Source organism: Bombus fervidus, chromosome 3, assembly GCF_041682495.2.
Source record: "Bombus fervidus isolate BK054 chromosome 3, iyBomFerv1, whole genome shotgun sequence".
NCBI classification, from domain to species: Eukaryota; Metazoa; Arthropoda; class Insecta; order Hymenoptera; family Apidae; genus Bombus; species Bombus fervidus.
This window is the reverse complement of record NC_091519.1, coordinates 9,528,346-9,544,092: the sequence shown is the minus strand read 5'-3', so window position 1 is coordinate 9,544,092 and position 15,747 is coordinate 9,528,346. Positions and strand designations below refer to the sequence as shown.

The following is a 15,747-nucleotide window of genomic DNA, read 5'->3' as shown; positions in this document are numbered from 1 at the left end:
TTTGTTTTGTATTGTTTTCAAACTAATGTAAGAAACATATGAGATAGATATGTATATGGACAAATATACAAAGATATATATTATTATATTTATAAACATTAAAATACTTATTTTATATATATTTTAAAATATCTTTTTGTATAATTCTATTTCTCTAATCTTACAATTTTATTATTTTATGTTAAAATTTGTTAAATACATGAAAAGTCTGCATTATGTTTTTGCTGATAGAGATGCTCTTTACCCTAAGATGTAATATATGTTTACACATTTAAGAGAAATTCTTGTTCCATGGTTGATAGTGATTCGATAGTGACAAACAGTATTAAATATTAAGTAAGTAAAAGCAAAGTTTTCATTAAGCTTTAATCTTTATCGTTGAAAAATTAGAATATGGGAGAACGATACAACATTCATAGTCAGTTGGAGCATTTGCAATCAAAGTATATTGGCACAGGGCATGCTGACACAACCAAGTTTGAATGGCTTGTAAATCAGCATCGTGATTCTTGCAGTTCTTACATGGGACATTATGATCTGTTAAATTTCTTCGCTATTGCGGAAAACGAAGCAAAAGCCCGTGTTCGATTTAATCTTATGGAAAAAATGCTACAGCCTTGCGGACCGCCTCCAGAGAAACCAGAAGATTAATCAGTTCGATAGAGCACATGTTACATTCATATTGTAAAATCCATACGCGCGGTTGAAAATTATTTTATTATGGACTAGTAAAGTTTCTTTTTGTTTTCATCGTAGAAAAAAAGATTGGTTTCGATTAAATAATATATTGAAATTATTTTTGTACGTGCGATAAAATGAATTTCGTATATTAATAAGGTTTTAACATAACCCCTATAAATAAACATATATAAAAGCTTAATATTTGTGAATTCTTTATTAATTTAACAAAAAATTAAAAGAAGAAAGACAAAAATATAAACTAGAAGTTAAATTATCACAGTGAAATTTCTATTATAACATTCTATTATAACAAAGTAAACAGTATAATATTCTACAAAATGCCTATTCCATGTTCAAAGCAGTGTGGGAAAGGTGCTATTCTTAAAGTAAGTTACTGTTTTAAATTATTAATTTAAATTTAAGAGTATAATATATTACGGAAGTGTATGAAAGAAAAATTATATCTTTAATTATAGAGACCTAAAACTGGGCATGCATTATGTAAAGAATGTTTTTTCTATGCATTTGAAAGTGAGATTCACAATACAATTACACAAGGCAAATTATTTAAACCTGGTGATAAAGTAGCTATTGGAGCATCAGGAGGAAAAGATTCTACAGTACTTGCATATGTTTTGAAAACTTTAAATGATAGATACCAATATGGAATTGATCTTTTTCTTTTGTCCATTGATGAAGGAATAACTGGTATTTTAATAAAAAGAATTATGCTATAATGTTTAAATATTTCAGAATTTTTATTACAAGAGGTCTATATTATTTTAGGATATAGAGATGATAGTTTGAAAACTGTTCAACAGAATAAAGATGACTATGGAATCCCATTAAAAATATTATCTTACAAAGAGTTATATGGATGGACAATGGATGAAATTGTGGCAGAAGTATATATATTTACATAGAAGCTTTGCATAAAAATCATTTACACCTGTTATTTAATCTTTATTTCATTTTAGATTGGCAAAAAAAATAACTGTACATTCTGCGGTGTATTTCGAAGACAAGCATTAGATAGAGGTGCAGCTCTCTTAGAAGTAGATTGTATTGCAACAGGCCATAATGCTGATGATATTGCAGAGACAGTTTTAATGAATATCTTAAGAGGTGATATAGCAAGATTACAAAGATGTACTTCAGTTATTACTGTAAGTTAAATTAATATACTGCTTCCTCAAAAAAAAAAAAAAATAAATAAATAAATAAATAAATGAAAGGTACATGTTGCATGTATATGTGAATACATGTTACATATTAATATTTTATTTGCAATATAGGCAGGAGCAGATTGTATAAGACGATGCAAGCCACTTAAATATGCATATGAAAAAGAGATAGTAATGTATGCATACTTTAAACAGTTGATATACTTTTCAACAGAATGTATATATGCACCAAATGCATACAGAGGATATGCAAGAACATATCTAAAGGATCTAGAGAAAATCAGACCCTCTTCTATATTGGATATCATTCATTCTGGTAAATAAGATTATACTTATTGTGTTAAAATTATTTCTTAATATTTATATAAATACATGATTAATATATTTTCTTCTGTAGGAGAAACATTGCAAATAAAAGAAAGTATTAAACTACCAGAACAAAGAAATTGTTCTCGTTGTGGATTCGTATCTAGCCAGGAAATTTGTAAAGCTTGCATTATGTTAGAAGGTTTAAATAGAGGACTCCCTAAACTTGGCATTGGAAAATCTACAAAAGTTAAACGAATGATAGATTCTATAACAAACGATAAATGCAAAAACAATGAAAAGACTAAACTAAAAAATTTGGAATTTTGACGATTACTTATATCTTCAAATATATTTGTATGAAGTTTTAGGATATATTATCAAAATACACAGATTTATTACTTTGTAAATAATTTCAATTGAGATTGTACTACTTCTAATCACTTCTAATAATTATTTTATTGTTCAAAAGTATATGTTAGTGTTTCATTAGCATTTTTAGTCACTTCATATTTATTTACCTTTTCACTCTTAGATACATTAATTTTCATCAAGTAATAAAAAGTAATTTGAGAAATTTATATCTATGTTGATGTTAGATAATATATGCTGCTGCTTTTTGTGAAATTGGTGCCCTACAAACTGGACAATCACTAGTAATGTCATCGGAGCAGTCTTCACATAAACAGACATGTCCACATGGAAGAAGAATAATCTCGCGGGGATTTGTGCGACAGACAACGCACAATTGATCTTCTCTAAGATCAGTATCTCTTACTCTTTGTCGTCTTTCTTTTCGTGAAGCAGCTAAAGATTGTCTTAAATCTTCTGCTAATCTTTGTTCTGTTCTATCCTTCCAATAACGTCGAAAAACTATTCCACCAATTAACATTCCAATAGCACCGAACATTAAACATAATAATCTAAAATATAAAAAATCGATTAAGAATCATATTTGAGAATTGTATAAATACAAAACTCACCTATATGTCCGTTTACGCTCGTCTAATTTCCGAAGCAAAGAACTAATTGACATGCTTGTTAAATAAAATGGCGTACCATTTAAAGGGGGTTGTAATGTAAGTGTTTTGGATTTTGTTCTTGCTAATTCACCTATACCTGTCATAACTGCTCCTTCACGAAGTAGTTCTTCAGTAGATTGTAAACCACGTTGGCGCACACCTAAGATTAATAAAGAATTATAATATTATTACATCTTTTGTTAAACAGTATATGAATAATTATTTTTTACCAGTGAAAAACCCCCATAAATGGTCTACAAAGGATGGTACAGTTGGTTCAAAGGTATTAGATACCACATCCAGATCTAAAATATCTGCTGATAATGGTTCTAATACTTCTACGGAGTAACTTCCATGTTGCAAAGAAAATGGTACAGTGTTATATACTTTATGAACAGTACGTTCCTGATCTGACCTATGCGCAAATAAAAATTTATTAGTTTTAAATACATATATTTTTAATTCTATATCTTTATAACATATTTGAAACAAAAATATTACCAGAAGCCAGCAGTAGTTCTAGCTATAACATGTTCTTTGATTTTAAGCTTTTGTACAACACCAGTTAATTTTTTATTATTAATGCTATTCAATGGTTTTCCTAAGGGTTTTACGATACCCCTAATTGCTATGTAATCTATTTTATTATCAGAACTTTTATCAAGGAGTTCTCCCAATTGTTGCCCAACTTCATGAAACTCTGCACCCTGTAGAGAAACTAAACATTTTGAGATATTTTTAAGCATTAAACGTGTTACTATAATTTACATTAAGATATATTAAAATATTATGTTAAAATATTTAAGTTATCATATGCAACATGTAACATACTTTATTTGTAACAAAATTAGGTATTCAATAATAATAATAGAAACACACGTGATTTACCTTGACTGCCGTAATTGCATTTTTGCAGTGAAAATATTGTTTTAGACAAACACCGAAAATTATACTATCAATTCCGAGCGCTACTATTTCACCTAAATAATCCATGACTAGGTTATATTTTTAAAACTCGAAGTTAAAGTATTGTCCATGTTTAGAAGTTTTATTAATTCTTGTCTAACCCATGTGGTTTCATTTCGACAGAATGTTTGAAAACTTAAAATATATAATTTTTTATTGAAAATTTAAAAATGAAAACGCACATGCGATCGTTGCCTGATGTAAGAGGCAATTACATATATTATGTTGTCAAGACTGTTGATCATGTGCTAAAATTGAAATTAAATTTGCACTTTTATGTTGGTCAACCTGTATGCGCGTTTAAAACTATTTTGTCAATGTCCATCGATATCGAAATTTTATTTTTTCATATCTTTTTTATATCTTATTTTAGTGTAAGTAATTTGTAATATTTCAAAATTTACTTGATCAAGAAATATACAAACGAATCAGGTAAAACTTTTTTACTTAACAAAAAGAATTTTTAAATATTATTATTCTTTACCTCAGATTTCTTTGTTCAGTCTAAATTGCGTTATGATTTTTACGACTTTTATACTTCATTTTTTAATTTAAAACAGTACTGAAAGTTATTAGATTTTGAAAAAGATAACCTTTATAAAAGCTATCATTGCTGCCTATATAGTATATATAGTATATATACTGTTTTTTGATTGTCAAATTGCACATTAAAGTCAATATTTGATAGATAAAACAATTTCCATTTTAAGTTTTATTTTTTAAATTGTATTCATAAGAATATGAATGTGAATAAATATTAGTCAGTTATAATTAATCGAGGAGAAAAAATGAAAAAATTATTTCGTATAGTAGAAATTGGAGAAAAGAAATTTTTATTGATAACATAGAGATGTTGGAATATGTATAAACAGTATGTATAAAAGTATAAAAAATAAATAGTGACAGCGCTGCAATTTTGCATGCCTTAATGAGAGCAAGTTCATCGTAATGTGTTTCAATCGCAATCGGAAACGCAATTACGAATTCAATGATAATAACATTACTAGTGATAATAAAGATAATAATAATAATTGACATTGTACGTAATCGTACGATAAATTTCTCTAACACCCTTCCACTCATTCATATACAAATTCTCTCTATCTTCTGCTTTTATTTGAACAATTAATCGACCGGTTAAAGCTAAATGGCGGAGATCAATGCGACAACATTGTCATAAATAAAACTAGATTCCGCATTACGTGGCTTCCTCGCATGTAATACCCTAATTTTCCGTTTCGAGTATTTTTCACATTTTCTGTATTTCGAACTTATAATATCTAAGATATCTAATACTTTTTTTTCTAACAGAACATTTAACATTTTAAATACTAAACTTCGTTTCCTTATATTGATAAAGGCGCTCTACGCGTCAAAATGAGAAGACTAAAAATATTTTTCCCGAGGAAGTTGCTCACGAAAGTATTGTCAATAACACTTGCAAAAGCCTTTTATGTACATATTATATGTGTTACATAAAACATTTTGAAATCTCACCAGCATTGTAATAAGACCTGGCTAGTATGAATGTATTGGTTAAGTTTGAAACAAATCTAAAAATACGCATAGAAGTTATAAGATATTTGATCCTCTTACAAACCAACCTGATGAATTCCATTTTTTATTAATTTCTCAATTTCATTATGTAAGTACACTTACTTCTATAAATTTCTTCATCGCAAGAAAATGATATATACATATAATGGTAAATCCTAAAGTATATTTGTAATATCATCACCTTTCTGTATTCTTCAATTTATGAAATTAATCAATGTGGTTTCTGAATGGCTCATTTATTGTAAACATATATTTAATAAAAAATTAGTATATCTTATCTGGAATAGCTATCTTGAATATATAATAAGCGTTAAAGATGCTCTATCTATTATTGAACATTGAGATGTATTGTGTAATATAATAATATAATATGATTTTTTGCCATTTTTACACATTTTATATATCTATTCTATCTATTACTTCCACTCATATACATATATTTTCAAATCTGTTTCAGTTTACCAATATAATCATGATAGTTGGCTTTCATTACAGTGTTAATGACATTTTTAAATGTTTCGTATAACAAGCATCGTATATTCATAAAATGTTTCTGTAAGTATTTAAACGCTTTCATGTATAAGGATCGTGCTTCTCTCGAGACATAATCGCATGAATATTTCACGAACTTTTTTCATGACCCCCTTCGGTTAAATTCCTTTTATGGCAGTCAACTCGTAATCTATGTATATTATCGTCTGCAATTGTCGGACTTGTAACGATCGCGATTGAGGTCAATCGCGTGTAGCAATATTAGAAATTATTCGAACTTCTCGCACACGTGTCTCGTTGATAGATCATTCAGGTTGCGAGGCGAGTTACACGCGCGCCCTCTTATGCAACGCTTGCACACATACACAACCCGGAAGAAGAGTTGAGTTACCGTTAAAACGAGAAAAAAATATGAAGAATCGCGGTTGTAATTGGCTCTGATTAGAGATACGGTGTAATTAGCGGAACGCTTGCAACCGAACATTTCAACCATCATATCTTTTTTCCTGCTTTTAAAGGAAGCATCTATCCGTATTTCACTGTAATTTTTTTCGAGTTTTGACTCGATAAAGTTTAATTTAACTTAAAACGTTCTATGTATCATTCTCCTTGTACCATTCATTGTAATTGTAATATCTGTTTGCTTTTATTCAATTAAAAATATTTAATCGTTGTCTTGTAACAGTTTGTATAATCTAACTTGAATCGAAAGGTAAAAAGAAGACATGACGAACTTCAAATATTTTGAAATGTTTTGAAAAATAAGGAGATGCTAGGTAAGACATTTTAACTACAGCGTAGTCGTTATGAAGTATTCTATGCCGACATAATTTACATGATTCTGTAATGAAGTTAGAAATAGTTATCGGTTTGTCTTTTAACTTTTTTTGAAATATTTTCAACGTATATGCCGATTGCAAGCATTTGGATATCTTCGCAATACGTAGTAAGATTATATTTAAAAAAAGACCTGACTTAACGCTACTACGATTTTTACATTTTTATATCATTTATTTTGACAAATACAAAGATCTTTTATGTTTTAAGAAAAATCTCTACCGATTTTTTTATACTTATTATCAAACATAAAAAATCTTTTAACAGTAGAAAAAAACAATTTACTCAAAAATAATCCAAAGAACATAGTAGGATTAAGAAAAGCGTCTATTGTAGATCACATTATTGAGAATAATCAAAAGACCATGTGTACTTTAATGATTCGAAAATAAATAGAAACATTTTCGTTTAATTTCCAAATCGTACAATATACTAAAGAAGTTTTTGAATTTCTCTGTATGATATTGCAATTATTTCAACCTATGAATTAAATACCAATTTAATTACTTCATCGCGGCTGATCTGATTGATTTTTCGGTCGAGTTTGAATGATGCAAAAATAAAAGTGACGTCGTAGGAGCACGAAGAAAACGATCAACCTCGTCATTTGAACCTGTCTTTGTGCGTTGCTTTTGTAGTTCCTTAACCCTGCTGCGATCACAGAGTTTGCATATTCCAATATTACTTCTGTTTCGTTAAATAAACCTCACTTTTAATTTGTTAACCTGGTTGTCATTCAGTCAGAAAGTTTTATAACTATTATAAGAAATTAGAAAATTAACAAAAATCGATCTATTATGCTTTCTTCGCATCATTTCTTTCTTATACATATAATTTATTTGTAACAAACATAAAACTATACCTAAACAGATATAGAATTACTAAATAAGAGATTATTATGTAAATGATTCGTTTCCCCCTATTAACAGGTTAATACCTTAAAAAAGATTCTGACATTAAATTAAAATAAGATATTATGCATATCAATAATGACTCCTTTATATTTTATTATAACTTTGAGAAATTTTCTATATTTAAAAAATTGTTTATTTTAAAGAAGTCACAAGTGAGTCGAAGAAAGGACGCAGCAGGGTTAAAAATCGCGTCGTAGACCTCGAGGGATAACGAATAACGAGCACGGTGTACGAAAATATGGCAGTTTCTTTCTTCTTTCAATTAGTTAGGACGAGTCGAGCGCAAAAATCAGCGTATACACGGGTTAATAAGCTGGAAGGATTAGAATGATTATCGAATTTCAATTATTCACCTGATCAGGCAGTGATTGGATAAATAATTCGTTTAAAGTGTTAAAAGCACTTAATGGAAATACGCGATTCATTCTAATTCTTTGCTCGTCCCTCGAACGAGATCGAGCTTGGATTTACACGTTATTTGCATCTTGTTAATCTTTCATTCGACTTAAAGGAAAGAGAAAGTAAAGTTCCTTGATTGGCACCCGCACAACGGGTTTACTTTAAAAGCACACGCGAAAAGATTGTCTCTAGTTCTAATTTCAGTTCGTTTCACGAACATCATCACAGAGAACATTGCTTCGCAGTTGGACCTTCATCGGAGTGTACGATGAGATTTCTCATAGTCGTTTTTGCTTTTCTCCCTCGCTGGTATCTTTAAGTCTCTATTAATTGCTTTAATTGATTGTTCATCGACTTTGTTTTTCTTCGTCCACACTCACAAAGATAGAGAGTTTCTCTTTAAATATTCGTTAACAATGCGTTGAAATTTTCCCTCTCTGGGATTTCTTATGAACTCGATTTTCGTCGAGCGTCGTAGAGATTCGAAGCTTCTTCTCGTGCTTTCTCGTTCCTAGATGCAATTAATAATTCGAGAAGATTGTTTGTTCCTTCTACCATGAACAAGAATCTTCTTCGTCCTTTCAAAGACTCGTCATACGTATACTCAAATTATCCTCAAGTAAAGTTACTCAAAATTCAAACATGTCTTATGAAGAGTATTTTCTCTATCACGAACAGATATCTTGTTCGACCTTTCAACTATTCACGATGCTTAAAATATCTGCAGGATCCGAGCATATTTGTCAAGCTTATCTTCGTCATGAGCAAGAGCTTTCTTTGTCCTTTCGAGTATTCACAATACTTAAAACGTTCTCAAAGTTCAACCAACACGTTACACATTCATTAAGCTCGTCCTGCATTCTTCCTTGATCCACAGCTCGTTTTCAACGAACCTTGCACATGGATCAGCAGACGATTGTCAAAATGCTCCCGGTTAAAAGGGAATACCAACGAGGAAGCTTCGACAAATCCTTCAGAAGCGACACAATACACTGTATCTTCTTCTTCTTTGTCGTTTCGATCTTGATTCGGCCGCAATCCTCTGTTCGAGGAACTCTTTGGGAAAACCTTAGGCTGGAGCCTGGACCACAGGCCTATGAATCGGCACGGATATCACGTAGATGTCCAATTTTTCTCCGGATGTTTTGTCCACGATTTCACCGTAATTTACGGAATCGTATGGCGGTGGTGCGAATAAATGATATGGCGGAGGCGGTGTTTCTGTTACTACTGGTCCGTTTATTGCTTCAGCTCGTTGAGCATAGGGGACTGTTAACGGTCGTCCACCACGACGACAACACCATTCTGAACAACTGACGATTAGAAAAAAGGCGACTAAACCTCCGAAGGATCCGATGTACCAGACGATCGACCATGGGTCTAGAGGATTTTGACCGTCATTGTCCACTGAAACAAAAAGAAATCCGCCTGTGAAAAAAGGAACGGATGGGTTAATAAAATGTTTATAACAATCCTTTATAGCAAGATACACAGTTTAAAAGAATTAGAGAATCTGTTAGGTGAACATGATTTTAATACTATGATACTGTGATAATATACCTAAGGTTCTATTGCTTCACCCAAAAGAATAAGAACAAAGAATATCTGTGGTGATATTTTCCAATCTTTTCCAAGTCGCGATCTCTTTTTATAACGGTTAGAAAATTTGCAAACCCCTTGCAAGTAAAGAGATATTTTTGATAAAAGATTTATGTAATATATTTACATATATGCAATCAGCGGTAATCCCATAGGAAGTTTATTTAAAAATAAAATTATATCTATACATGTAATTTATAAGTAGGATATTTTGAAGGATGCGTACTGTGTGTATAGGATGTGATAAATTTTACACGATTTTCAATTATGTGATTAGCTGTATACAAATTTTACTTTTTCATATGTGTATCGTTATTAGTTTCGACTAGTTTCATTTTGGGGAAATATGTAATTTTAGAATATGTTAAATTTTAGAAATGCACGTAATAAAATAACATGCAAGCGATCTGAAACATATATGTAGGTATATACGTAAATCTAAAGCAATAGATTACGGACAGATACACAGGAGAAGCAGTTATTGGTTTACTCTGCTGACGTCTTTCGTTATGGTACCATTTGGAGAGCTAGTTTACCGCAATAAATTTCTTAATGATTTACGCTAAATCAATGCTGGAATTGATTTATTTCAATCACTAGCTGCTTGTACGTAAGATCTTATGCAAATTACATTCGGTGATTCACGATTAAATATTCAGTTTCTATTAATACGTTCGACTAACTATTTGAAAACAGAAATAATAATCAATTCTGCGTCTGATGCCTCGCATTGATAATCAGCTGACTGGAGAGAAATTAAATGTCATTCGTATTAATATTCATTCTTTGAATTTAAACAAATTTTTGTAATAAGATCGATCAATAATTTCAGTATACTTCTAGAAAAGAATTTCTTGAGAATATGGGTTTTGTTCCAAAAAGAAAAACGTTATATATTTTTCGTAAATTTATTTGTAGCCTTCTTCCCTCTTTTACTTTTTATCGCCAAAGACATAAGTAGAATATTCAATTTCAAACAAATTAAGATAATATAAAATTATTTCTGAGAGAGAAAGAGAGAGAGAGAGAGAGAGAGAGAGAACTGAAGAAGAACTGAAATAGAACTGATTGTACGAAAAAACTGTATTGGTCGAAAGAAGATACTAGAAAGATAAAAAAAGAAGTCCAAAGAATGTACGAGGCTGAAATTTTGAATAAACGAAGGCATCAAATTTGGTCACGAATAATCAGAAATGTTTCGTGTAAGATCCTGCTACGATGATGGAATATAAATTACGAGAAAAGTTTTCGAGATAATCGGTAAAGCGTTTAGAATCAACGAACGAATTTTTATGCGTGACACTAACGATCGTCTTGCGTGGATTTGTGCTATTAAATATGTACGTAGAATGATGGATACAAAATTTATATGCAAACGAGCGGTTGCCTGATCGTGTTGCTAACTCGTTGATACGCACTGTTGGGTCACAGAAGATACTAATAAAATACTACGCATAAAATTAGGATTGTGTCTTGCGTTGGTTAAAATCTTAAGATTGTTAAGTAATTGGGAGATCATTAGTTTGTTGATTTTATCTGTTCACTGAGAATCCGGTTTCTTACAGATGGTTTATTGTATAATTGAAACGGTCAAGTGACTTGAGATAATTAAAGTATGGAAGAATTAATCTATTTTTCCCTTTTAAAATGTGTTTCCTCTCATTGCTCCGAGGCATTTATATCGTTAAATTAAAAAACACATGTACAATCGAATATCAACTATTATTTTATATTCTTATTCTTGTACTATATCTATACGTATATTCTCTTATTTGCTTTGCCAATTTATAGTAGTTCTCGATTCTCAATTCTTCCATTGAAAATGAAAGATTGTAACTGGTCATAATTTTTTCTTCGTAAGTAAAAGAAATTCATTTTAATGTACATTGATCAATAAGTAAGCAATCGAGTATTATTAATTGCTTTTCTGTCAGAATCAAAAATTTAGCTGTACTTGTATCACGTTTCTATTATTTAAACCAATAGAAGAAATCATTTTCGTCCTTCTGACTTTCTCAATTAAGATCCGTAAAGATGAATCACTACTTACCGAGAGACGGGTCTTTTCCTTTATTGCTTTCTTTCTCGTTCGATTCAGACTCGAACTCGATCACATAGAGCGTTTGCCCATCGTCACGATCATCGTTCCTCAAATCGACCGGCTGTTGGTGGTTGTTATTAACTTTATGAATCACCTCGTTGGTCTCCAATCGTGACTGAACGCTAGTGACATCGTAACTCGGCGCACCGTGAACTGCAATAAGACAACACGTATATGAATTTAACAGAAGTACAATGTAGAAGCGACAGAGGTTAACAATTGGAAAATTAAAATTAACTGTTGGATCTGTCGCGAACGTCTTCGTAATATATAACTCGAAACAATTGAGGATTGTACCGAATAACTGGGAATTGAGGCTGTACTCAAGGATCTATTTAACTAAATTTTGATTAATCTTAATTTAGCTTCATTGGGAAGTTCAGAGAAATACTCGTCTGAAAAGTTTGAAATTTTTACTTGATTGTACCATTATAGATATTTGGAATTAAAATTTTATTTAAAGATATAAAGTGATTAAAAATCTATTGTGTGAATGGAAATAGATTTAAGATCATTTAAATTTAAATAGAGAAATATTGTTAATAGAATAAGTAGAAAAATTCGTGCAGTGTAATATCTTTAAGACATTAAATTGTAAGATATGGTTTTCAATGGAATATATTAATATTAATATTAATAGTAAATAAAGACTCAGATATATACCTAAAATATTAAAAATTGGAGTTTTTAGTTCAATATTAATACAGATATTCAACTTTTTCACTCTAACCACAAACTCGGCATTATTTCTTACAAATTTCTAGAAATTTGTATTTCTGTAGGAATTCGAAGTCTCCGTACTTTCTTAACACTGATATAATCGATTAACTTTCAGAATGCGGAAGATTATGTAAATTTCTTATTTTACAATTTCTATTTTTTAATACACACACGCATGTCTTATATACAACATACACACGACATATTGACGTAAAAGAAAATTACATAACGTCACGAATCGAAGAACCAAGGTACTTCAAATAATCAAATCATATTACTCTAATGATAAAGAAAGAAAAGGGAAGAAAAAGGAAGGAAAACTTACAAGATAAAAAAGAATTAGCTATTGATTGGTTACTAACGAATGACAACGAGTATTTCACGTGTCACACGTTGTTAATGGGGGGCAATATATCGTTCAAGACGTGAATGTTGCCTCGACGGCGCCAGATTTGTCCCAATTCACTGACAAACACGTTTCCTCTATCTTGTCATCTGCAAATATCCTCTAAGATTTTGGGCTCAACTACGATTCAAGATCACGGATTCACGTGAACGAAATTTTCGAGTGTTCAAGACGTTTTTACGTTACATTGTTACAGTTTTACATTTTATGCTTGTCTTCTTTCTCTCTTTTTTTTGCAGTAACAGCGTGTCGTTGAAATGTTTTATTACTTGGTCGAATTTAATCGTAAGATTCGATAAGGTGATAATTAATTTTTGGTAGATTTCATCGATTTTTTCATATTTCTTTTCAATTTTTAATGGACAAGAAAAGCATATTAAGAATACGTTATTTTTATGCTCTATGTAATTGCTAAGAACGGCATTAATCATTCTTATCGTGAAAAGAAATATGATTATCTGTACGTGCTCAAAAAGAAATAAAAATTTTTCGCATATGCTGCTTCCAATGCACGTTTCTTATGATAATCTTATTTATATACAACATTGAAATTAAGGAAAAAGGGACAGTTCAAATTCGTACATTAAATAGGAATTTTATTCAGTAGAGTTTATTTCGATGGATTTATTTAGGATTAGGAGTGAATGAGGAACGATGTTTAATTTGTAATTAAAGTATAATGTAATTATAATTAAAAGTATTAGGTTGTCCCAAAAGTTTCTTTCGTTTCACAAGAAAATAATAAACGCACAACATTTTTTTGTTTCATATTATTTTATTCAATTATGTGTGATCCATTTCCATTTTGTTCTATTATTTCCTTATAAAGCGAAAGAAACTTCTACGACAATCTAGACATAGACAATAACACATATGGTAGACGTGAAAAGCATACGTACACTTTTTAAAATAGATCGACTTTTCAAAAATTGGGCCAGATTTGAGCTTTTTCTGAAAAGTTAGAAGAATTAGTCTACTAGATGACGTGGAAAAAGTTCTTGAGCAGGTAGCAGTCGATCGGACTCGTGAAGAAAATAGTAAAGGTAACTTTTTACAAATTTTTTATTTGAGCCTATAATGAAAATTTCAAAAGTAGATTTTGCAGATTTTATGTTATATACATGCTGAAAATTTTGTTGAAATTCCGTTCGAAAGAATGTGCGAATGCTTTTACACCCACAGTATATCAATTAACGCGATCGATTACAACACTTGGTATCGCAACTCACTTACGTTTCTCTCGCTGAGCGACCGTTAAACTCCGCGCACGACTTTCGACTTTCTTCAGCAATTCGACTCTTGATTTTTTATTTTATTTTATTTTCGATTCAACTCTACCGATCAGCCCGGTCGCGGTCGCGGTCGTCCGGTCGCAGTCGCCTGGTCTCGTATCGTCGCGATACGCGTTTGATAGATACTAAATATATGAACATGTATACCAATGGAGGCGTTCACACGACGATTTTCCTGAAACGCACTGTCGTGATACTCATTTCGTGTATCTTGGCAAGGATACTTTTGGTATGAAGGGGGCAGACGAAACATTAAAACAAGTGGCGACATTCACACGGAAAGCAATTCACGATAAATGCATCGCGATACGCGTATCTCCGTGTGAAAGCAGCCTAACGGTTTGGCAACGGCTCCGCAATGGTTTTCACCTTCGACTCGTTGACTGCTTCTTACACGAACAGACACTCACAGATACATCCGCTTTCTACATCTATACATATATCGAGATAAATTTCACTGTGAAATCGTATGTTTTTTTTCTTTGTATGTTTTTTTAGCAATACATTATTGAACAAAATTTTTAATCAATATATTGCATTGTATGCAACGCATTAGTATGATTCTATATGTGTACAATCATATTTCTGTCTCAATAACAATCCATATTAATCTTGTCAATTTCGTTAATATCGAATCAGACAGAAGATCGTTCTAATAAAAAAAAGATTGATAAAATAAATTATCGTTTCTTTTAATCTCAAATTATCACTTTTATTTATTTTGTCATTAATGTTAAAAACGATCGTAATCATTATTGATAAACCATTGTTGAAATAAAAAAGAGAGAGTTGTCAAGTACCAACATTTTAAAATATATCGATATGGATAGCATGTTTTTTGAAAAGACAAATATAGACTGAATGTAAAAAAAAGGGAGATGAAATAAGAAGCAAGAATATGTGAAGTTATATCCAATTACTTCTTACATTCTTCGATGTGAATGAAATAAAGTCACGGCATCAGTTACGAAACCTAATTTCGTTTAAAATGATGTCGCGAAATTATCAAGTGGCTTCTACGGTTGATCGCAAGAGTATCGTAGTTACGTTAAGTGTGCAGTATATCTTGCTCAAAGCAAAATATAAATTAATATTCTAAATTTAAATATACAAATCATTAAATATAGAATCAGAGACACGAATGAATAATAAGATAATAATTTGAGAAATGAGAACTGTTAAGTATACATGTGTGCGAATCAGTAAGACAAAAATAATTTAAGAATTTAAAAATTGGCTATTGAAATATTTAAAATATTACAAACAAAACC

General features: G+C 30.7%; 4 protein-coding genes across 6 annotated transcripts in view; 2 read left to right on the top strand and 2 right to left on the bottom strand.

Annotated features, from left to right (window-relative positions):
* Positions 1 to 214: 214 nt before the first annotated feature.
* On the top strand, positions 215 to 880 carry Sf3b5 (splicing factor 3B subunit 5). Its single transcript, XM_072000217.1, has one exon. The coding sequence runs from the start codon at positions 394 to 396 to the stop codon at positions 649 to 651; it is 258 nt and encodes an 85-aa protein (XP_071856318.1). The 5' UTR covers positions 215 to 393; the 3' UTR covers positions 652 to 880.
* Positions 881 to 928: 48 nt separating this feature from the next.
* Positions 929 to 2,645, top strand: Ctu1 (Cytosolic thiouridylase subunit 1). The gene is made up of 6 exons (XM_072000215.1): positions 929 to 1,067; positions 1,158 to 1,389; positions 1,468 to 1,586; positions 1,659 to 1,847; positions 1,977 to 2,181; positions 2,263 to 2,645. Exons 1-6 carry the CDS (start codon positions 1,020 to 1,022, stop codon positions 2,499 to 2,501), a joined length of 1,032 nt encoding a protein of 343 aa, XP_071856316.1. The 5' UTR covers positions 929 to 1,019; the 3' UTR covers positions 2,502 to 2,645.
* Mul1 (mitochondrial E3 ubiquitin protein ligase 1) lies at positions 2,612 to 4,402 on the bottom strand. Its single transcript, XM_072000216.1, has 5 exons — positions 4,082 to 4,402; positions 3,695 to 3,900; positions 3,424 to 3,608; positions 3,155 to 3,353; positions 2,612 to 3,094 (listed from the first exon to the last, which is right to left on the bottom strand). The coding sequence occupies exons 1-5, from the start codon at positions 4,184 to 4,186 to the stop codon at positions 2,767 to 2,769; spliced, it is 1,023 nt and encodes a 340-aa protein (XP_071856317.1). The 5' UTR covers positions 4,187 to 4,402; the 3' UTR covers positions 2,612 to 2,766.
* Positions 4,403 to 4,975: 573 nt separating this feature from the next.
* LOC139985938 (uncharacterized) overlaps positions 4,976 to 15,747 on the bottom strand; it is a 33,460-nt gene continuing 22,688 nt past the window's right edge. For 2 of the 3 annotated variants that reach the window (XM_072000842.1, XM_072000844.1), the window contains exons 2-3: positions 12,008 to 12,211; positions 4,976 to 9,786 (exon numbers count right to left, since the gene is read on the bottom strand). In XM_072000842.1, the coding sequence (XP_071856943.1) occupies positions 9,428 to 9,786; positions 12,008 to 12,211 (563 nt within the window). In that variant the 3' untranslated portion in view covers positions 4,976 to 9,427. The remainder of the gene's footprint in view (positions 9,787 to 12,007; positions 12,212 to 15,747) is intronic. The other variant, XM_072000843.1, reaches the window with a different exon arrangement.